Source organism: Toxorhynchites rutilus, chromosome 1 (genome assembly GCF_029784135.1).
Source record: "Toxorhynchites rutilus septentrionalis strain SRP chromosome 1, ASM2978413v1, whole genome shotgun sequence".
NCBI classification, from domain to species: domain Eukaryota; kingdom Metazoa; phylum Arthropoda; class Insecta; order Diptera; family Culicidae; genus Toxorhynchites; species Toxorhynchites rutilus.
In genome coordinates, this window is record NC_073744.1 from 124,597,349 (window position 1) to 124,622,296 (window position 24,948).

At 41.1% G+C, this 24,948-nt stretch overlaps 2 protein-coding genes and 1 non-coding gene across 5 annotated transcripts in view; 2 read left to right on the forward strand and 1 right to left on the reverse strand.

The window, feature by feature from the left end:
- LOC129761275 (uncharacterized) overlaps positions 1-24,948 on the forward strand; it is a 543,642-nt gene that overhangs the window by 409,780 nt on the left and 108,914 nt on the right. The window lies entirely within an intron of this gene.
- Positions 1-24,948, reverse strand: part of LOC129761294 (uncharacterized) — a 107,326-nt gene that overhangs the window by 9,386 nt on the left and 72,992 nt on the right. For all 3 annotated transcript variants that reach the window (XM_055759021.1, XM_055759011.1, XM_055759017.1), the window contains exon 3: positions 1,951-2,145. In XM_055759021.1, coding sequence (XP_055614996.1) covers positions 1,951-2,145 — 195 coding nt within the window. The remainder of the gene's footprint in view (positions 1-1,950; positions 2,146-24,948) is intronic.
- On the forward strand, positions 136-208 carry Trnav-cac (transfer RNA valine (anticodon CAC)). The gene has a single exon. It is a non-coding gene; the product is annotated as a tRNA-Val (tRNA).

Sequence of the window (24,948 nt, forward strand, 5' to 3'; positions counted from 1 at the left end):
GTTCCCCCATACTCATATCATGGTTTTATTTTTAGCCCCTTCCCAACACAAACGAATTTCAGTACATAGTTGATAGCTCATTCCAACACATGGAACACATTTACTATGTCATTCTGTTTACCACATTGTATCAAGGTTTTCGTAGTGTAGTGGTTATCACGTCTGCTTCACACGCAGAAGGTCCCCGGTTCGAACCCGGGCGGAAACAATCTCTTTTTTTTAATTCATTGGAGAAAAGCTTAGTTGGAGAACAGATACTGGTTTTTTTTGGATGCTGATTTTAATTCGATGTAATTGATGGATGGGAATTCGCTCTATTTGTTGCGAACTGCACTGACTCAAAATGAGTACAAACTGCTTCTTTTTCCAGCCACCCTTTTCTATCATGCGTTTCGTGTGTAGACTTTTTTTTCTTTCTGTTCAACAGTGATGCTATTTTGTATCAAAAGCTGCATCCATTTGAGATAAATAAATAATGGCGAAATAACTCGCTAATGAGACATTTTTGTTTTTGTGTTGCGCTGTGTTGAAGGGTTCATAGTAATGCGGGTCGTAAAGGTTTTTTTTCTGAGATGATGGTTTTTTCCTAGTTTTCCCTATGTGATGGACCAAATTGGATGAGATGCCGGTAATCGAAATCGACAAGAATATTTCAATCATTCTTTTATGTGAAAGTTGGGTATGCGTGAACCGAAAGGATCAATTACGTTTGATGCTGGTCGTATGCATATTTGCGTTTGGGCTGTTCTTTAACCCTCCTGTACTCGCGTGCAAAATCATAACACGAATACTCGCGCACGGTTGCACAGACCGAAAATTGAACTTCTCTGTAATGTTGCCATTGTGTATTTTTCAGGCTTTATTGGCATTTATTTGAAGAAGAGAGCAGATTGAATGAAAAAACTCCAAAAACTATGTTCTCTTCGTCTTTATTAAGTTATAATAGTCATCTAATTCATCCTCCTCAGAACAGAGTAATTTTTGATACTCTAACACAAATAACGAAATTCGAATTTTTTACTGTTATTAATTAGAAGTAAGGAACTGAATATAAATCATGGAAGTATAAAGAGCTATAAAATAACATATAAACGTATTAATCGATTGTGGTTTCATTGGAGTAAGAATCAGAACATAGCATAACTGCATGCTCGAAACAAACATATTTTTTACATTTCATGCAGTTGTTATGTGTTTTTCGGATCTTTTATCGAAGAGAAGAATGTATAATTACTTTCTAGATAATTACCAGATGATAAAAGTTCTGGAATATGAAATTTGCATATTTCTAATATTCTTTGTCTCTGTATTCTTGGTAAACCAAGAATTAATGCATTTTTTAGATGGGACAAAAAGATTTCTAGGAACTTCCTTTTCTTTTTCTTGTTTTCTTGTAGATATTGTCCACTATAAAAAAAATATCCCCGAAACTGTAACTGTTGAAAATTACCATAAGCCACCGATTAGTTTATAGTTTACAATTCTTCCACAAGTGAAATTCTTTCACAAGTGTTTATATGTATGACCATTATATAATATAATATTTAGCGAATAACTATACGAAAGTCAAACATTCATATTTTGCTTTGAACGTATGAATCTAACGACGAATAGTTCATATATAAATCCGTTCAATGCAGTTACAAAAGGGACTTAAATCAAATAAGAATAGTCCGGTAATGATCTTATGCATTATATTCAATAAATATTCCACGCCACTAACATTAATTTATACATTTAATTCGACAATATTATAGAATATGAAAAAAGGCACTTGTCCAAAAAATTTACTCCTATACTCGCGTCGGTGTGTCAGACCGAAAGTGTTAAAAAGTGGCACACGTCCCCTTTGTACCAACACATGCGATACTCTCGGTCTGACCAATGCGCGAGTATAGGAGTGTTAAAGTAAATTTACGAATTTTATTCGAATTCATCGAATTCACTCACCAGGTATAGATTTCCCCAACTCGAGGTACTCTTGCACCGAGGGACTCAGAAAGCCTGGTGGAATCACCGGCGAAACATCTCCGCTGCTGTCGCCGCTGTCCAGATTCTGGCTGGGTTCTGCATCAACCCGCTGCGGGGCCACCGAAACCCGTGGCTTGCGGACACGTTTCGTTCGGACTCTCTCCTCGCGACCGTCTGTAGAAAAAAATAAAGAGGGAAAGGAGGAAAAACACGTTATTCAGAAGAAGATTGGGATCATTAATTGAAAGTGCAAACTTTAGCCCTCACATTCCCACAATCGTGTTTGCGTGTTGCGTAACCTTTTCGTGCATTTGGGTGGCTGTCTTTCATTTTTTTTCTTCTATCGCAGGTGGTGTCTCTATCGTTTATTATCAAAAAAGGTAGTGGTCTTTTATGCAAAGTAGCCAGCCAGACGCGAGTCAAGGTGGTACTGAGTTGCGCATCTTCTTTTGCGCGCCCAGGCGTGGGAAATACCAATTTGGCCACTGCGGTAGGCCACACGGGTGTTTTAGCTATGCGATAAATTACAATTTACGGTTCGACCGAACTTCATCTTCATCATTCATCTCGTTTAAGGAAGGAGAAGGTTTTGCATCGCACTGTCGTTGAGATGATGATGACACCCCGATGAAGGGGATAAATTTATTACGACGAATCCTCTTTGTTGCACTCTCGAAACCACCGTGGTGAATGGTTTTGACAGGTGTCAAATAGTTTGATTAACCAGTTTTTGAGTGGTCCCAAACGAGTGGTTCTCAGAGCGCTGGGATTTGAAGGACATGTGTCCTTCTTTCCTGTCGACAAGTTAACAAGGGTTTAATTTATGACAGTTTATTATGATTTAAAAAATCCTAATTGAATAATGGACGAGGAGGAACCCAACAAATCTTCATAAAAGCTGGGATGGGGATATACTGAAAAATATTCCATTAGGGTTCATCCGATTTTTTCTACAAATATATTCTATAAAAGATTAATGTATCGAAGTTTATTTGGTACGGGTTCGGGTTCCTCTAGGACCTACCGTTCTGCTTGGCGCGGCGTGGAGCGGATAACGCGAAGTGGACAATTTGAATATATTTTAATTATCAGGATGTAGCACCCACGGCCACGGCCAAGCCACCGATGCGATGCCGCAATGCTACAGATGCCGGCGGAAACAACAGTCAGCAGCGTGTGGCTGCTCCGATGACCGGTAGCAGCATCATCAGCATCAATGGTGAAAAAAACGGACTGTTCTAGCTCAAAAATACATGGCGGTAATGATTTTATGTTTCCGGCCGACGAATGGCTGTTTGCGCGATTGAACATACGCACAAACAGACACACTCATACACGTTGGATTAGGACAACAGAGAGAAGAAAGCGCAATGATCCCCCTTAAAGGGTTCCAAAGTTTTCCCTCAAAGCTTTGGTTTCAACGAAATGCATCAATGAGTTCAAAATGATAATGATGATTTTATTCCAAGAAAAATTTTGGAGATCATAATTGCAATACCACCATTATTCCTCGCACGAAAACTATAATAATTGACCTACAGCGCGGGAGGACATGGATCGCGGGGCAGTGTACCTCGCCGATGGAGTTTGACAAATGTGTAATGTATGCACATTTAGAATTGATTTACGAACTCTTTGGCAGGTGTAGAAATGTACGGCTCGCTCGATTCGGTGACTGTATTAGTCCCCCTTTCCCGCTCAACTCAGCCGCTTCCTTCGAGTTGTGAGAGTTAGCTGCATTCGACCGGATGAAATGTGTGAAAAGTGGGGCATGTGTTTGAATTAGCGTGCGTGCGTGTCACCGTCGCATCGGATTCGCGTACTGATGGCGTTAGGCTTACGCGCGGATAACTAATGGGAATTTGTGCGGGATGATCAAGCACTGGCGAAAAAAAGCAGAAATTGTTTGCCTTCCTGTTTGTGTGGAGGCCATAATTCAATCTGCACATGTAAGTATATCCGATGACCCTAGATCCCAGTGCCATATCGATTATGGTTGATGGCTATGTTTCCGAAAATGAAGAGCTCTGGATTTTTGTTATTTCGCTTTTTTTTTCTTCCTGTCTTTGTCTTCCATAGTAGTTAAGTTTGTAGAATTATAATTTCAAACTAATACACTAGGGTGCCAATGAATGTATGGGAAAAGATCGACCCTAAAATTTCAAAAAAGCTACCCTATACAAAATGTTCACCACCTCGAAAAACACCCTATGCCGAATTTCAGCTCAATCGGACATAAGGGAGAGTGGCACGAAGCAGTCAAAGTTTGAGTTTTTTGAAAATCGAAAAGAAATCGGGGTTTTCAAAAAAAAAAGTTTTATGCCAAATGTCTTAAAATTGCATGAAACGTCGAGATCTAGTGTAATCTCGAAGAATTTTGTTTTGTCAAAAATCGGCAATTTTGAAAACCTCGATTTTCGGTGATTTTTCGTTCTTCAAAAAAAAAACTAAAATTTTAACGTTTGAGACACCAGTAGATGAAGTTTGAATGATTTAATATTTTTGCATAGGGTATATTATCGTGCAAATCAACATTTCGTAACAAGTTCCGAATGCAAAATCGAGCTTACTATTTTTATTGGCACCCAAAACCGTACTTTTCGTTTCGTACTCCGAAAAAAACCCAGAAAGTCCCAGAATGCCGATTTTTGACAATTTTTTTTTTCGAGAAGACACTACATCTCGACGTTTCATGCAATTTTAAGACATTTGGCATCAAAAAACTTTTTAGAAAACCCCGATTTCCGATTTCCCCGATTTTTTCCCGATTTTGCATAGGGTGTTTTTTCGAGGTGGTGAACATTTTTTATGTGGTAACTTTTTGAAATTCGAGATGACCATTTTCATTGGCACCCTACTATACACACACTAGCAAACACGGCGAATTTCACCCCACCATAAATTTCGAAAACACACACTTTCTCTCGAAATTGGTAGGGGAACCGCGGGTAATACGGACAATGGGGGTAACATGGATTGAATTTCCGATTTCTGTTAATGAGAACACCTTCTACATGATATTCTATAGTTTTAAAGATACCTTATGGCAATGAATACTGATCAAAAGTGGGAAAGGGAAACAAAAACCGAAAATCATACATGATTCCGCGTGTTAATGTAATTTTAGCTGCTTCGGTATGAAGCATTTCGAGTGTTTAACATCAAAGTTCAATTCGCTGATGGTTATATTTCGGTTTGTGAGTTAACATAGAAGCGATATTAGGCATGTACGGAAAAGTAAATTCATTTTTGAGTGGAAAATTTAAATTATTGAAATAATTGTACTGGTGGGGTAAAACGGACCAGTTGCCAGTGGGAGTGAGACGGACTGTGAAAAGTCTGTTTAATCTGTTCCTAATGAATGCCCTGCGTATATCAATGGAAATCAAATCGCCAAATGTGGACTGTTTAGAAGCTGACTGGAACCAAAAGCAAAATAGTTGAGGGTCTGTTCGTTTATACTGCTGAAAAGCACGATATCACTTGCAGGTGGATTAATTCGATTTTTTTCATCATTCAATGGACATTCGTGATGAGTTCAGACCTTGGTTGAATAAAATTATTCCTCTCGCGATCGATAAACCTCTACGCTTCATATATTACAAACCAGTCCATGTTACCTCCACTACATGTCCATTATACCCGCATCGAAAAAAATGTTGTACTTTTCGGTCTGTTTTAATTTTAGTAAAAAACATTGAAAATCATTTTTTTGTAAAATATTTGGCCAATTAGGTAGAAAAACAGTATATTGATTTGCAAGAAAATGCATCAAAGTTTTGGGAAACATGAGTTTCCAAAGATATAATTGAAGTTCTTCGTAACATGTCCGTTTTACTTCCACCTCCCCTACAAGCGATCAGTAAAAATGATACACGTTGAATTTCAATTAGTTATTGGATGACACACTTCGATTGAATTCAATACTTTCTATAGTAAAGAGATTCAACGGATCACCAAAAGATACCGGTTCCCTATTTATATGCCTATAGATTAGCTGACGAACATTTCCATTTCTCGCCAGTGCCAGAACATAATACAAATTGGCGAATATACAGGGTTTTCCAACTTTAATTTTCGAAAGTAAATTGAAATAAAACACACTTAGAATTCGAATTTCGATGAAACTTTTATTTCAAATTAAAGTTTGGTTTATGCCATTATGTGTGAAATACAACATCATTCAAATGTCCACCTAGGGCTTCCTCGCACACCTTGATCCGGAACAGGTAATTTTCGATGACTTTTCGGCACATATGGGGCGGTATCTCGGACATAACTTCACGAATGTTGTCTTTCAAATGTTCAAGAGTTTGCGGAGAGTTGGCATAGACACGGTCTTTCGCATAACCCCACAAAAAAAGTCTAGCGGGTTCAAATCGCATGATCTGGACGGCCAATTGGCATCACCAAAACGCAAAATTATGCGTCCCTCAAATTTCGTTCGCAATATGGCCATGTTCGGTCGTGTTGTGTAGCACGTGGCGCTGTCCTGTTGAAACCACATGTCATCCGTATCCATATCTTCAATTTGTGGCAAAAAAAATCGGTTAACATGCGGCCATAGCGCTCACCATTCACAGTTACCGTCTCGCCGTCCTCATTTTCAAAGAAATACGGCCCGATGACTCCACCAGACCATAATGCGCACCAAACAGTGACTTTTGGCGGATGCAATGGCCTCTCAACAATCATGTGTGGATTTTCTGAGCCCATATACGGAAATTTTGGGTGTTCACATAGCCACCGAGCTCTAAATGTGCCTCATCGCTGAAGAAAATTTGATGCGATAATTCAGCATTTTGCTGCTGTTGTTCGTTCACCCAATCGACGTATGCCCGACGCATTCCATAGTCACCACGCTCTAATTTTTGTACCAGTTGGACTCTATATGGATGTAGATGCAAGTCCAAATGCAAAATTCGCCACAATGATGTGTTTGACAAGCCTAATTGCTGAACACGCCGTGGAATCGAAACATTCGGGTCATCCTCCACACTGGCAGCAACAATGCAGCAATATTTTCGGCCGAACGCACATTACGATGATGCACAGGTTTCACAATATCCGCTACCAGGATCCAGTTTGTTCAAATTTACGCACTACATTAGCGATTGTGTGCTCTGTATGCCGTATGCATGACGACCAAAATCCGTCCGTAATGCTCGAAAAACATTTGCCGATTTTTCATCATTTTTATAGTATAATTTAACAAAATTAACACGTTGTGCGATGCTAAAACGATCCATATTATAAAATGGCAGACATTCAACTGACGATATGACGCTTTGGTTGACAGCTATGTCAAACGGTTGTCAGCGCAGGGCTGTATACCTTCGGGAGCCCGAAATGGAAAACCCTGTATAAAAGGCGAACAAGTTTTTAAGCTTGAACTTGGGTAGACTGTATTTATTTATTTATTTATCATCGTCTTCGCCCTAGCCGCACAGACTGAAATTATTACTTAACTTAAACTACTTAAATTATAAAATATTCCTAATCCTTCTTTGAAACGAGCTTTTGGGCAAATTCATATCGAACTCATCACTCACGTTATTGAAAGCACGAAGACACGAGTCGAACGGATTGTTGTAACCATAATTGGTCCTGTGACGGGGAAGTGCCAAAAACGAGGAGCTCCGGAAACGACGCGGTGGAACGTAAAATGGAATTTGTTCCAGAAGTTCAGAGCAGTCAATGTAGCCTCGTAGCATGTTAAAGACGAATACGCGCTGCATGTAAACCCGTCTGCTGGATAGGGTACCCAGATCGATCAGCTGGCAACGGTCGGAGTATGGAGGAAGGTTAACAGGGTCATTCCATGGAAGATGACGTAGTGCAAACCGTATGAACTTCCTCTGTATGCGTTCAATGGTGATTATCTGCGATGTGTGATACGGGCACCAGACAGGAGCAGCATACTCCAGGATACTGCGCACCAGAGAATAGTATATCGCCTTCAATGCGTGAACATCGGTGAAATCGGAAGCGTGTCGACGGATAAATCCAAGAACAGAGAAAGCTTTGGCGGCCGTGATTCCTATGTGTTCGTTGAACCTGAGTTTAGCGTCGATGGTCACTCCTAGATTGCAGATGGATTTGACTCGATCAAGCGATTTTCCTTCCATGGAATACTCGTGGTAGGCAGGGTTATAACGTCGACTGAAGGTGATAATCTTGCATTTCGTATTGTTTACCCGCATACCGTTATCGCCACACCATGTCAGCACAGTGTTTATGTCGTCTTGCAGGGTGGCATGATCCAGAGGCGAGGTAATACTCCGATAAAATTTGAGATCATCGGCAAAAGATAGCTTAGACGAAGAGAGCAGTGAAGACAAATCATTTATGAAGAGATTGAATATCAGCGGGCCGAGAACACTACCCTGGGGTACGCCAGATGTAATATTGAATGGTCTAGATTGTGAAGAATTAACCACCACATAAGTGGAACGATCCGATAAGTATGACCACAGCCACTCCATAAACCAATCGGGAAATCCCATGTGTTTCATCTTGCTGATTATAAGGATATGCGGAACAGTGTCGAAAGCCTTCGCAAAATCGATGTACACCGAGTCTACTTGCCGCCTGAGTTCTATTTCACGGGATACAGCGGTGACGTAACACATCAGATTAGTTGTAGTAGACCGAAGTTTCATGAAGCCATGCTGGGTATCAGAGATGATTGGAGCTGACACGTTGTACAAAGCCTTGTGCACTAGCTTTTCGAAGACCTTGCTCAGACAGCTCAGTATTGATATGCCACGGTAGTTGCTGACATAATTGCAGTTTCAGGTTTTATGGATCGGAACAATAGAGGCGCGTTTCCATGCAGCCGGAAACGTTCGGTCGCGCAGTGAACGGTTGAGTATAAATGCGATGGGCGTCGCCAAGGTGGAAGAGCAGTTTTTAAGAAGCAAGGGAGGTATTCCATCGGTACTCGATATTTTCTTGGTGTCAAGTTCTTCAAAACATTTCCTCACATCTTCAATGGTGAATTGCAAAACCGGGAATGCGATGTCATACGATGGAATGTTAGCAAAGCAATTGCGACGACTAACGGGCGACACTTTGCTGAACACACTCTCAAAGAATGCAGCAAAAAGTTCCGCTGCTTCTGCATTTGAGCTTGCATGAGATTCTCCATATTTAACATGGTATGGAATACGAGTGAATGATCTTCGTTTTTTCACAAAGTCCCAGAAGAGCGAAGGATCACTTTTTACATTCGACTGAATCCTAGATATATAATTTTCGTAGGTGGACAGAAGAAGTGCTCTGTAATTTGATTCCACTTCGCGAAGTTTGTTGCGTTCTCTCTCAATTCTCGTCCGGAAGTACCTTTTACGTACTTTCCTAAGTTTATTGCGTAGGTGCCGCAGCTCAGGAGTCCACCATGGTTTGCCAATAACCGAGGTAAATGCGCGTCTTTTTCGAGGAACATGTTGAATGAAAACTTGATACAACTTATCGTAAAAAGTCGAAAGTGATTCGTCCACGGTTCTGTCACTCATTAAAGCGCTCCAGTCGATGTTGGTGAGTATGTTGTTCAAACGGTCAAAATCACAAGCTTCAAAATTGAATGACACATTTTCATTGCAGTGCTGAATCGTCCACGTTTTCGTCAAGTATTAAAATAAAAGGAGGGTGATGATTGTCCACAGGTAAAATTGGAATAGGCGGTGCTATGAGGTCTAGTTCATCTGGCCTATTAACAAATACTAAATCCAGAAGTCTATTATTCGTGTTCACGAGATTGCAGATTTGTTGGAAGCCAGTAGTAAACATGCTTTCTATAAGAGACTGCTCGGCCTCGGATGAAACGTTCGATGGAATGTAACCATTTATGACATCGTCGAAAAGCCACCGGAGATGAGGAAGGTTAAAGTCGCCTACCGATATGACGATGTCAGTCCCAAAAGAACGATCCGCTATGTGTTGCACTGCGTATGCGTGTGCGAGATATAAGTCTGGACTAGAGCACGGTGGGAGATAGATGGCCACAATATACATTGAGCGATGTGCGGTTTTCACGCGAACTGCGATTTGTTCAAGCTGTTCGCAATTCGGAAGTGGAACATGCTCATATTTCAGGTGCTTTTTCACCGCTCCCATAGAAAAATTGCTGGTTAGACTACTACGGTCGCATCGGAAAAGCGTGTATGCAGATGTAATTTCGGCGTTATCAATATCGGATCGCAACCACGTTTCCGTGAGAACAAACACGTCGTAATCGCAGCTGAGAAGCAGTAATCGTAATTGAACAATTTTAGTACGCAAACCTCTGACGTTCTGGTTATAAACCGAGAAAGGATGGTCGTACATGGTCTGTACAATTCGTAGTTGCTCTCCGTGATTGACCTGAGCCCAACCAAATTGCACAAAGAACACACAGAATGACGCTTGGGACTAGCGAATCATTCTCGTTGTGCAATTTTCGGTGATTCGAGTTTTAAGTGGTCAATAACGACGCCGGTCATTTCCTTACAGTCACCAGAGGAAGGGAAGGAATGTTAGTATGATATTCGCTGCCCGAAGGCCAGAAGGGTCGCCTCTATAGCGTGGTTCCCTAGCGTTTATCATGGAAGGGATAGTTGTTGTTGGGAATGGTTAAGAAAAATCAGGAAAGACTGCGGTAAGTGATGTGATTATATAAATGCGAGTTATTGACTACTCGACGAAACAAAAACCCTAAAATCTGATGTGTTACAACACGCGGCAGAGATTATCTTTAGGTATCCTGAGAAGGAAAACCTGTAAAATTGATACATTCTATATAATATATTATATTAACCCTTTGCGGTCGGAATTAATTTTAGTTGGAAGGAATTCTCTTATATTTCTTCGCTAATAATATTTTGCTCATACCGAGTACCGTTACCTATTATTCATAGAAACTTCTTATGCATTCGTGAAAAAATTCACTAGGCATTAAAATTCGTTTAGAAAAAATGTAAACTATTAAATCGTTGAATAAAGTATTTAGTATGATTCCTTGCTATGGTGGCTGAGAGCAGACAGACTACCGCGAAGGGTTAATATTCTAGTATTTATCGTATGTATTTTTCATCGAAGACAATCGCGTTGGAGGAGATTTTATAGTGGGAAACCTGAGAAGGTAACCGATAGAACTCCTTTTTTTTGCTTGCCAAATAACTTTTTTCGCTTGCTAAATAAATATAGAAATCCATTCACCATACAATTTCCTTTTCCTTCGCGAAAAATCAAATCCCTTCTTATTAACAATAGAATAAGGTGAAATGTAAATACATATTAGATATAAGATAGGCTTAAGAATTGAGTGTATTGAATGTGAGTGTGAATGTGAGAGTGAACATTGTCAACATATCCTTTTATCCCTTCCTTTTCCTGAAGAAAATATGGTACCCTTCTAAACTCGAGTAGACCGCGAGTAATCGGTTTTCTACACCATTAACATTAGACTTAAGGAAAAATGTTTATATATACTTATAACAATACAGTCAGGAGTTTGGCTCCTTCAAACTTATGTAACTGAGCCTGTAAAAATAAACGATTTAATAAAAAAAAATTAACCATACAATAATTAAACATAAGAAAAAAAAACTAATCGCCAGCTGATATTTTGCCGCAAAACATCAGCGTCTGGCCCACTGTGAACTTATATCGATTCACAAATGGCGTCGCATTGGTGTTAGTGAACGTGTCCGTACATGTACGTTCGCGTACATTACCTGGTACCGAAGTCAGCGGAATGAAATGTATATATATAACAAAAAAATAGAAAAACAGTGAGGACACTTAGCTGGATTGTTTTTGATGTCTTGCATGATTTTTGTAGGCAGTACATCGGGGATCCATTCCTCGGTGATAATAGCACTACACCATATCAGACGCAATCACTTTCGTGTAAGCGTTACATTCCATTAGAACAGCACAATCATCATTCACGCACACATTGCAGGGCACTAGATAAGGAGAGTGAATGAACGAATGCGAACGCGGCGTTTTTACCGTTAGAACATCCGACCAAAAATTTTACGTTACTGTTGCTTATAATTCACTCTTCTCGACAAAACACTAAACAACTTCTCCCAATTTACACTCGCAAAGGGGCTATCCACATACCACGTGGACAACTTTAGGGGGGGTAGGGGTTACGAAAATGTCCACGCTTGTCCACGGTGAGGGGGGAGGGGGTTTTGATATTGTCCACGTGGAAACGTTAAGTATTTTTTAAAGTAGAACATTCAAGTTAGAAGTCAAAATTGAATGAGATCTGTTTTGTATTTACACGATTTTTTTAACTTCACGCCCGCCCTGAGTGCTCAGAATTCATCAATTAAAATACTGAACTGCCTGAGAGTGCTGCTCGGTCAAACATCCATATTTTTTCATATGACTGAACTTCTTTCCTGAAATGTATATTCTGAAGGTAACGCACATGAACTAGGATCCAATTTATTCCAACCGGTAATAGTGGGCATGGGGCAATGCATGGACTACATATTAACCCATGTTACGGAACCCGATCGGATTTGACAAATCGCAATCCGAACGAAATAAACTTTTGCATTCTGCATTTCAAGGTTGCAATATTTGTACAATCCGATAGGATTTGACTCGATCAGATTAAGGGGGATAGAGACACGTATTTCGGATGTTTGTTCGGACAAGTCAAAAACGTGTTTTTTGATAAAATGGCGGAAATTTGAACAGATTCTGAATCAGTAAAGATGCCACTATCGTATGAACCTCGGACAAGTCAAAAATGTGTTTTTTCATAAAATGGCGGAAATTTGAAGGAAAAAAATGCTATTAAAAACTTTTTTTCTAAGTTTCTTGATTATTTTAAAATAGTAAAGTTACGAAATTATGATTTTTTATAGGTTCATGCGATAGAAAGATACATACAGAATGTAATCATATAAACATAGATCGGATAAGTAGAACTTGAGATATCGTGTAAACCAGTTTGAAAACATATTTCGCGAAAAACGCGTTTGAAGTTAATTGTTATGGCCGTACTAGATAAGATATCGCATCACTAAAATGGCTATAACTTGGTAAATCTATGGTATATTCTTAAATATCTCAATTAGTGAAATATGAAGAAAAAAAATAATTTTTTTTTCAAATTTTTAGACTAGAATACCCTCTTAAAGAACGCAAACATTGTGCTAATTTCAAATCCGACCGGATTCAGGAATAAGGATTTATTTTACCGAAAAACACTTGAAGGGACTTATCTCAATCTGCGATTCGTTTCATAAACGCGACGAAAATACATATTTGTAGCGAATTGTAAAGGGCAAATCATTTACAAGAATGTTGAGTTAAAAAAATCTTAGCCGGTGAATGGAACCCCGAAGCAGGTTTTCGCTTGAAGAAAGTTATGGCTGAGTCTGGTAGGACTGGAAGAAAATCTGTATCATGAGCTTTTACCAAGCAACTAGTTTCGATGAATTCGAACAAGTACTGCTAGGAGCTGAACGTATGAAAATCAACGATCCAGAACGCTTCTAGGGCACTTCTAAAACTCCACCCGGCTTACACACCAGATATTGCATCTTCAGATTATTAACTGTTAAGATTCTTGTAAGAACTTCAACTTACTGTATAGCATAAGTTCTGAGAGGATGGAATTCTCAAGTTGCATGAAGGATGCTGAAATATTCAGGAAAAAACGGTGCATATATGATCGAAAAGACGTATACCTACAAAAATATGCTTTTGGTTTTTTCCTTAGAATCGGCATGAATTTTTAAGGACAATATTCAGCATGATTCAACAATTAAGGGTTGTAGGTCAACGGAATCATCGATCCGTTGATATTGCAGATGTTTTGTTTTTACTAGGTTCATTATAGCCACCAGGCGCTACCAAACCTGTAAAAGCGAAAGTCATTGATGTTTAGACGAGAAAATTCTGTTTTCAAACAAAGTGGTTGATTTCATTGTCTGATTTTTTGAAAACTCAAACAGCCAACCAGCTTTAATAAAAATACTCGAGAATGAGCTCACAAAGGGTATTTTAAAATGGATATGGAAATAACGTGAATGGAATTCGGAAGAAAATAATGAGCTCCCGGACAATGTTGAAAAACATCGAAGATTTCAAGACAAATCGTTACCATTGGTAAGGCTATAATTTTTATCAATAAACATATGGAATAGAAAATAGAAACAAACTTGAAATGAAATTTAAGCTAAAAAATAGTATTTCTTGATTTTTTCCTCAAAACAGGAGGAATGTCCACGTGGACAACAGGGGGAGGGGTATAAGAAATGTCCACGCTTGTCCACGGAGAGGGAGGGGGGGTGTCTAAAATCATGCTTTTTCTGTCCACGTGGTATGTGGACAGCCCCAAAGCACATGAGAGTGAAAGCGCCCATTTTGTTTCACTTCAAACAAGAGCGCGGAGCCACGACGAATGTGACTGTACTCGATGACTGCTCAATCGAAAAACCACAAAAGGCGAACAAGTTTTTGATAGAAAAAGGAGCAATAAAATGATGCACCAACCTCTGTATTCCCAAGATTTCACCCCTAGTGAGAATTATTCGTTCTCAAAACGAAATCGGCTGCCATTCGAACGCGCAATTGAGAGTGGCTCTCCACGATTCTAGTGAGACGTGATGTTTTCGTGGATGTTTTTTTGTTTTAGCTGTTAACAGATATTGTTGTTTTTTTTTCACGACTGCTTATTCATACATTGAAAACAACGAGTCGCCTTAGAGCTCTGCTTTTCTAGTTGCTTCCTTCAATTTCAGGTCGTTCCGTCTGTTGCTCTTATTATTCCAATCACACACACATACCGTTCGCGCATATCGACGCATTATTATATCACAGCAGCTACGAATAGGCCGCAATCACAGCTAGAACTTTATTTATTCATTTTTCTTCTGCGGTCGGTGGCCTCCCGATAAGTTTGCATAAATTAGTGCACTGTTCTGCTGTCTGTAACTCAGCTCTCTTACGTATAGCTGGTTGTAGTTGTGGGTTTCATATTCGATAGAAATCATCGTCAACGGCTTCTTTTCGACGTCAGCGGCATCTGTGCAAGGACAGATTTTGCGTCACCATGAACACCATGCCAAACCATGAGCGATGATAACCGACAAGAGAGGAGGGTGACACATTGGAAGAAAAATATCCAGCACCAGCAGAAGTGATACAGTCCTGCTTTTTTACGCTCGTTTGTCAATTCGGACCTTCAACTTCAAATTTTGTAGCGTTTAGGCACGGAGACAAAAATCGCGGCTCATATGAGAAGCTTCTTCTGTGGTGAAATGGATTTCTGAATATTAGAGCGAGTCCAGGAACTGTGGAGTGTGAGGGACTGTGTTCCGTTCTCTAGCGCACCACACGCATGGTGCAACTCAGCCGTCATGTGAATGCAGATTGTACGAATGGATAATTCCGATTTGATATTTTAAATAGATTCTGCGTTAATGCCTGTGGACGCATTTTGGTGCAGGTCGCTAATGATGCATACGAAATGGAGTTGCAGGGTTAAAATTAAAACAAGTCCAAATTCTTTAACATTAATAATTATTCGTAAGCATTTTTGGCAGCGAAACTTTTATGAGAAAAATTTCGAAACCAATTATAACGAACGTTAACACCAATAGCTTTGATGATGGTCTGCTTACGATCAGAAATAACCATATTCTGTTTCGCTAGCCGAACTCATCATCAGCCTGCAATTATGCAACGACAAATATTCTGCCCTTCGCCACATATCGTGCAGCTCTACTAGATGGAGCCATCGTAGAAACCGGATAGCTCCATATTTAGAGAGAAAGAGAGAGGCCTCGAAAAGATTTATTAAACGTTACACAAAACGATTTTTCTTGGCTTGTTGAATCGGCTTCCAGTGGAGACGAGTCCTTCTCATGGTGTGATGCGTTCTCGGGACTCCTGTGTCGTTCCAAACGCGTTCGAAATGAAGGCTCGTTTTTGTTCGTTGTAAACCAACCTCCAACCGGAGGACGATGGACGTGCGGCTGCACACATATGGCAAGTGTTGTGTTCATTTTCGAAGGAAGATTAGCCGTTCTCAGTCGCCGGGGGTTGGATGTCCCATCGTCAGTGCCTAAATTTAGGCAAGCAAGCAAGAACTATCATCATCCATCATTCGGGTTTGTGTCCACCAGCCAGCCCTGCTATCTGGGTTCATGGACAAATGTTGCACGGGAAGTATAACAGTTTTTCCGAGTGGAAAAACTGTGTTCCGCTACAGTTGACACGTGGAGGATAATCACTTTTACCACCCAAAGAAAGGGGCTGAGTTGGTTTGTCGAAGAGAAATTAGCGGAAACAGTGCTGCATACATCACTTGGACTGCACTGGTGAATGATTGCCATGGCTGATAACATGATATGACGGCTTGATGGCATCTAGAACGAATTCATTATAGAAAACGCATTGTTTATGTTTTGAATGTAAACTCTATTTTGCATAATACCTTAAAGTTTTAAATCGCTTCTGTGCATATAATTTCCTACGGGAAAAGGGAAGTATATCCGACATTTAGTCAACTTCCAAAGAGGCTACCATTAAAAAGCGTCCAATCATGTCGTTAAAACGGAGCTATACGAATCAAGCAAATCACGCAATTCATCGCGACGATCTCGAGATTTCGCACCGGCGGCTGCGGAGCAATACAAAAATATGTGTGTGTAGAGGAATTGTGGGTAAGACAGACAGTGGGGTGGAATGAAGATTTAATTTCAAAGTTTTATTCAGTTTATGGTTGTTAGATTTCGGTCGGAGAGGTGATATTGAAGCGATGCACAGTGCGGCGTCCCATAGACAAAAGTCAAAAAATTCACTTTTATATTCACCCAAACTAAGTAGGCGATGTGTTTTATACATGTTTCAGGTATGCTGAAACGATCTCAGTAGCCTTGTCAGCCCACCCAATTTGTCAGAACAAGCATGTGCAGTCAAGAAGTTTCTTCTAAGCACGCGGCAAATTAATTTTCAGTGATTCATCACAGTTTTACATTGAATTTTCGTTTACGTTCGATATCTTTGAATCCCCAAATGGCGACGGTAGCAACACGTAAGTATAATCCGTTCCCTTAACTATTATTGGGACACGCCGCAAACACTGTGAAAATAAACGCTTCTTTGTTAAGGTAGTTTTGTTCCTTAAGAAAAAAAGATACTAAAATTTCAAATCCATCGGCAAAAAAGTTCCGCGGAGTTTCGCTCCAAAACATCCCTCAACTTTTCAGTCATTATACCCTTGATATTCTGCAAGTGATTCTTGTTGCTCAAGTCTGCTCTTCTGACCACAGTATACGTTTTTTAGATGATATTTCTACAATCAAGAATAAGCAAATTTTCGACCAATGGCTCCCAGTTGACCCCTCCCAAAGAAAATATCGTTCGTTCACCATTTTGTTGAGTTTTTATGATACGGATGATTTCTCTAAAGAATTTAAAGAAGAGCTTTTGAAATTTTGCGAAGTTTATTGCTACAAAATTAACCAGAGATGGTCGAAAGGCTGCAGATCATATTCAAAATTCGTAAAGCAAAATTCTGACTGGTTGTCAAAACCAGTTAAGCTTACGGCATATCAGAAAGGTAAAACTAAAGACGATTCACAGTCTGTTCCTCAAATTGGTAAAGGAAGACCTCAGAAATCGTTTAACGAATGTTCGAAAAAGACAAAAAGGCGACGTGTTGAAGATCTTGTTAACAACAATGCACCAATGTATGCCAATGTATCAAACTGTTCGAGTGGAAATCAGGAGAAAACACTGACGGCGGCACAAGCACTGGATCTATACATTGATTTAGATCTATCTGAAAGAAAGTACCAAGTACTTCGAAGTACTTTGAATTAAATACATCAAATACTAATACATACATATCGTCGGGGCGAAAAATTGAATTGTCCAAATACCAGAAACTATTGTCGGATACAAGAGATCTCTACATAAGCCTGTACGGATGGTATTTTATGCCTGTAACTGTGCATAAGTTATTGGTACACAGTTCAGATATTATGGAAGCATTTGATCTGCCTATTGGCCAGTTATCGGAAGAGGCTTTAGAAGCTACACACAGGCTGATCAGGGAGAACAGGATGGAGCATACAAGGAAACCATCAAGAATTTACAGTAATAAGGACTTGATGAACTATATGCTGCTTTCTTCTGACTCTTCCATAGCTGGGAAGAGAAAAACTATAGCGAATAATCATCACACGGATGTCAATGATATTTCTTCTTTTTTTGCTGATACAGTTGAATTTGATTCTGTTTGTTTTTTTAATGAAACTGAATGATTTACAAAATAATCGAAATATGTAAGAAAATAAATAAGACATAAGCTTTCTCATCACATTAATTAAAAGAGGTGTACTTATTCATAAACTAACAAATATAACAAAATAAAAAAAAAAATTACCTTTAAGGAAAATTCCAAAATAATAAATAAATAATAAATAGTGTAGAGTTTCTCCTGCTATACAATACATGTATGGAATGTAAAAATTAAATGTGACCCTAGAATAGAAAACATTTAGAAATTGAAAAATCTCCACAGTGGCGTTTGCGTAACTTTGCCATCGGATGAAAAATAAAAGATGAAGCAAAATGAAGCATTGGCAACTTAGACGAAAAAATGTATAAAACAATGAAAAATCACCACGGTGGCGTTTAGGTCACTGTGTCGTCGGATGAGATATAAAAGATTGGGTGTTATTAGCCTTTTATCTAAACAGGAGAAGCATTCCAGAGAACAATTTAATTTTATGTCACTATTAATATACTATACACTATTAATTTGGCGCTTAAGACACTTCTGCGATTACGTATAATACATAAGTCTTTAATGCAAATAGTAGATTTCATCATGACTAACATTTTTTCCATTATACCTATCCGAAAAAATGACTATAAGGGTTGTTTTGATTTTTGTCCCGCATCCCCATATATTCAACGCACTGTGCGATCTCGAGATTTCGCACTGGCGGCTGCAAAGTAATACAAAAATATGTGTGTCTAAAGGAATTGTGGGTAAGACAGACAGTGGGGTGGAATGGAGATTTAATTTCAAAATGTTTTATTCAGTTTATGGTTGTTATATTTCGGTCGGAAAGTAGATATTGAAGCGATGTAGGGAATGTAGCAAACAGCTAATTCCATTTGCAAGTGAATGATTTTGAAAGATTCATTTAATTGTCATGTTGGGGTAAGACTGTCAGTGGAAAGTTGGCGATGGACAGACCAATTCGCACTCTCTTTCTTTTTCTCTGTTTGTTTACATTTTAGTTGCTGGACAGACAAACGATTAGAGAGTAAATAAGTTTATTCCTCTCGTGAATGATAAACGCGTAGCTTGTCCGTCTTATCCCCACCAACTTTTCGTTACACCCCCGCATCACAAAAAACTTGTCAGTGAGTATTTATTCCAATATAAAACACTTTTTTGCGAACATTTCAGCGATTATTTCGAAAAACAGTATATTGACAGAACAGCATTTGAGTTCCGAACAACATAAGTTTCCAAAGATACAATCAAAGTTCTTCTTAACTTCTACCCGTCTTAACCTCAGTTCCCCTACCGTGGAGGCGCAAGGTCAGCGCAAAAGTTCCCCGCGGATCTAGTCATAACGAAAAATTAAGCCAGTGTCTCACTGATTCGCTTGTAGAGTTGAGAAGCATTAAAATGTAGTCATTTTTACAACAACAAAAAAACGCGACAGTTTCGAGCGACTGCGCACATTGGTGGGGTGGCGTGTGAACTCTGCGTGTGGTAGCGGAGGTGGTGGTATTGTGGTAGATCACGAACTGTTATGCTCGATGAATTCTGTGTTTTGTTTCGGCTCCCTCGCCCCTTTATTCGGTTCCTTCGCGATGTTTGTAGCTAAAGCTAGCAGGGGCACTGGTATACTTCCCATAAATGATCTTTTGCGCCGACTTGGGTAAGCGCGCGTCAGGTTGTTAATGCTTAATCTTATAATTGTTAATCGGTGGGTGTTCGCATGCAATCATCGTCGGGTGGGAATACGTTTTCCTCCGTTCGAGGGGGAAGTTATCGTTTTGTTTTGGTATGGCTTGAGAATTGTTCTAATTAACACCTCTTATGTTTTATTTAGATTCGTATTTCAGTACTTAGAGAAAGCAGATACGAAGTGTGACTATGGCGTAGAGAAATCGAAGCCCTGGGATGTTTCTCCAGACTGCATATTGAGGTCTCTTCTCTTAGTCTTTTTACACTGATGGGGTTGGCGTTTGGCACTGGTCTCTCCTTCGCCACTATTGTAGTAAACGAAACATGATCAATTAGTTTTTTGGCATTCGAGGTGTCGAGGCCAAAGAAATCCAAGCTGTTTATATCCATTTTTTGAAAAGCTGAGAAACTGAAGTTACGAAATGAATTTAGATGCAAGCGCTAACAACGAGTAAAGTACAAGTTTTTATTGCGTATCGCGATTCTAATGGCTTTCTAAGAATTTGTCGGTGAGAATTCTGCATGTTTAAATTTTAACGGTTTTTTTAATAACACGCAGTTTTCTGCGGAAATACTTTTTTTAGCGTTTTCCTGTTTCGTGTTCAAGACTTTTTTATGCCTTTAGAGGTGTAGAGAACAAACCTAGTTTAGAATTTAGTCTTTTTTATAATGTTTGAAAAGCCCCGTTTCAACATAAAATATTTCAGGAAGACAAGTGTTGTATACATTGTGATATGAATTAATATTAGAATAAAACATAAATAAAAAAATAAATGAAAAGCTAGAATCTATTCAATCTCAACGCTTTTAAAGTCACAAAAAAATAAAAGACATCACCTAATCATGATTTTTTGGGCGCAATTTACTATTTTTCCTAGAAAGTTCATCCAAATACTTTTCACTTGTTGTAGAAGGATCAGGCTGTAGGGAGCAGCTTCAATGTTAAAGGGCCTGGCTGGGTAGTAAAAAGTGCCCACAAACTAAAGCACAGTATCGTATTGCAGTATCGTAAAATATCATCAAAAATTGGAGAACCAAAAGATCATGAAATTTTGTTAATTTTTTTAAATTCAGAGATTTAGTACGGCTCTAATTCGTATTTAAGTATGTTCCTACGTTTTCTACAGATAAGTGTAATTTTTTTCAAAATTTTAAAAGTACCAAATTTTGATCTTTTTATAGAACTCTGAGATCCAGAACTGGTTTAATTTATATTTAAGGGTTCGTATGGGTTTTATCGATATAAGTAATTATTTTCAGAGCATTGGTACAAAAATATCCAATTTGCTCTTTTATTTGGTACAGATTATTATTTATCAGAAACGATCAGAAACTTATTAATTATTAAAACTTATTATGCAGACTTATCTCACTTCTTAACTAGGCGAACCTAGCCAGAATTTTCACCTGCCCCCGGGCTTCTGAATGCCAAAGGGGGACTAGGCTCTGCGGAATGCACGTATCTGCATGCTCGTGCTGTTTTAGTCCTGACCGAGGAATTGTCGGACAATCGCGCAGGTGCTAAGGATGACCGACTTTTGGATGCCGGCCAATTCCTTCTCGATGTTCAACACCTTTAGCGCTTCCAGAAGTGTCTTCGGGATAATTCCAGTTCCAGAGAGAACGACTGGAACAATTCTTGGGACCTCCCTTAGCCCCCACAGTTCCTTGAGCTCCACGGCCAATGGTCGGTACTTGCAGATTTTGCGACCGTGGGTCTCCTCCAGATTCTGGTTCAGTGGAATAGCGACATCGATGATGGTGACTTTGCGGTCGCTCTTGTCGTAAACCATTATATCTGGGCGGTTGTGGTGGATCGAGAGGTCGGTCAGAACAGTGCGATCCCAGTACAGCTTGAAACGGTCATTTTCCAGGACAGGTGCAGGCAGGTACCGGTAGTTTGGTACGTTGTCTTCCAGTAGAGCACATTGGAGCGCCAGTTGTCGATGAACAATACGGGCCACGTTGTTGTGGCGCTCGGTGTAGGCTGCGTTGGCCAAAACGGGACAGCCTCCCATAATGTGCTCTATGTTTTCACCTGGTTGATGGCACATCCGGCAAATGTCATCAACGTCTTGATGCCAGACGTACCGCCTGCAGTTTCTCGTCGGCATTATCCTGTCCTGGATGGCTATCATGTCGGCTTCTACTACTGAAGAGAGTTCACCACGCGTTAGCCACAGATTAGATGCGGCCTTGTCGACGTGTGGCCGGTCCAGTTGATGGGGGTGGGCACCATGCACTGCCTTCTGCTTCCAAGCTGCAATCTTCTCCTCCACTGTCTGCAGATTGCAGTTGAGTTGGTACTCCGCTTGCGCCAAGTGCAGAGCGCTGTATCCTCTGTCGGCGGCGCAGACAGCCCGGTATAGCGCGTTTTGGTTGGCGCGTTCTGCGAAGTACTCGCGCAGTTGTCGTACCTGGGCAACACACAGTGCAGATATGTCGACTATTCCAAGTCCCCCTTCTTTGCGTGGCAGTGAAACTCTCTCCAGTGCCGATTGAGGATGGTGCATTCCGGCCTCTTTAAATGCTTTCCTCATCCTCCTCTCAAGGTCCTCTAGGTCAGTTTTGCTCCATTTGACTACACCAAAACTGAAGGTCAGCAGGGGAACCGCGAATGTGTTGATCGCGCGTACCTTGTTCCCCGCGTTGAGGAAAGTCCTCAGGACACAGTTCACTCGACTCAAGAACTTGTCTCGCAGCTCCGTCTTGATGTCGGAGTGGCGAATCCCGGTGAGCTGTCGGAATCCAAGATATTTATAGGATTCGCCACGAACCATGTCTCTTATGAACTCGCCGTCATAGACCTCGTAACCTCCGGATTCGGTAAGCTGCCCTTTCAGCAGATGGACACAGCGGCACTTGTCGAGGCCGAACTCCATGCAAATGTCCCTGCTTATGTCTTCGACAACCCGGATAGCTACACCTAGACGCTGACGTGAATCAGCGTAGACCTTGAGATCGTCCATGTAAAAGGTATGGGTCACTTCTTCGTGGGCGCCGTCGCCATACCTTATTTTATAGCCATGACCGTTTCTATTGAGCGTCCTACTGAGGGGGTTCAGTGCCAGACAAAACCAAAGCGGGCTGAAAGAGTCGCCTTGGAATATCCCCCTCTTTATCTGCAGCGTTCTAGACTGCAACACATTTTCCCCATCACTAAGGTGCAGAGACGTGCTCCACTGCCTCATCGCATGCTGCAGGAACCTAACGACGACGGGATCAATTTTGTAGAGCTCCAATACCCGGACGAGAAACGAGTGAGGTATGGAGTCATAAGCCTTCCTGTAATCGATATAGGCCATGCTTAGGTTCCGCTGATTATAAACCGCCTGGCCGACTATGGTTGCGTCGATGATGGCCTGGTCTTTGCAGCCATGCGTATTTTTTCTGCATCCTTTCTGCTCTTCTGCGATGATATGGTGTTGTTCGCAGTGGGCAGAAACTTTGGCGGTTATGATGCTGCTTAATATCTTGTACAGACTCGATAGGCACGTTATCGGTCTGTACTTTGATGGGTTCAATGTGTTGCTGTCTTTCGGGAGGAGGAATGTGACGCCACGGGTGGCGAATTCAGGGAGGTTGTGTGGGTCACGTAGCACCTTGTTGAAGCACTCAGCTATCTTTTGATGTGCGACGGTCAGCTTCTTGTGCCAGAAGTTCTGAACACCATCGGGGCCCGGTGCTGCCCAGTTCCTCAGGTACCGCGAGGCTTCGCGGACATCGTTCTCTTCGACGATGATAGCTGGCATCTCTCCAATTTCACCACAACTCTCCTCCTCCCGTCTTAACCACATTTGCCCGTCGCGATGTTGTACTGGGGTCTCCCAAATACCAGCCCAGAAGTTCGTCACATCGCTAATATTTGGCAAACCTTCGCGGTAGTCGGGCTTCTCGTCGCTAATGTGGTCGTAGAACGCTTTTTCGTTATCTCTGAACATCCGATTTTGTTCCTGGCGCTTTGCAGAGTCAGAGTAACGTTTCAGCCGTTTAGTTAGGACGCTCAATTGCTGTACCAGTGTGTCGAGTTTTTCCGTCAGCTGGTGAGCTCCCAGCTGGCGAAGTTCAGTAGGCCGCACGATCACAGCAACTTGGCGACATAATTTCGCCGATCTGCTGCCTCTTTTGTACGCCATCAGTCTTCCAATTGCGGCGCGCTTGTTTAGGATCCGTTGCTCCAATCTCCTTCGCCATGGAGGCTCACGCCTTTCACGGAGATGTTGGAGCAGTCCGCCTCTTGGCCTAATACGGTATCCTAAACTTTTGGCGGTCGCCACAGCAGCACAGTAAACTTTCAGTTGCAGCTCCTCCATGTTCTCAGCATCGACCAAGTGCAGCGGAAGAACGTGCTCGTTCATGAGCTTTACTGCACTTGTCAGCCTGCGGGAATGCTGCAACTTCGGGATCCTGGGGCGCGACAAAGGGTCCGTGTCGCGGAACTGTGAGATCGCCTCGTCGTAATGGAAGACCAGATCGCGTAGTAGTTGTTGATCTGGCTGTGGATCTTCCGGCTCAGGGGGTTGTTGTACTGTGGCCTCCACTGGTGCTGATTCGCGTGCCCCACTCGCGAATGAATTGCTCAGCCGTACTGAACTTCGTCTCGACACATCGCTTGCTCTGCTTGTTCTGGAGCTTAGTTCTCTCTGCACCTGCTGCTTGATCTCGTCGACTTGCGTTTGGGAGAGCATATTGTTGCGTACAATCGCTCTACGCCTCGCGTTCATCGCGTTTTGGTCAAGCCTCCCGACGAACTCTGGATACGCTTCCTCGAACATTGCGAGTATTCGAGGGCGACCGCTCATGTCCGTCTCCAAAGCAGTGCAGATGTAATAGGCGCGGATCACGAATTCATTCATTTCATGTGTCCACATGATCCGTCGCCTAGTAGTACCCACAAGTGTGGACGACTGTCGTCTGACAGTCGCAACACGCCTCGTAGGCGCAGCGTTTCGTTGGTGATGTCGATGGCTGCTGTTTCCGTGTGGCGGTAGCTCTTCGGGTTGAACCCGGCTGGTGGCCCG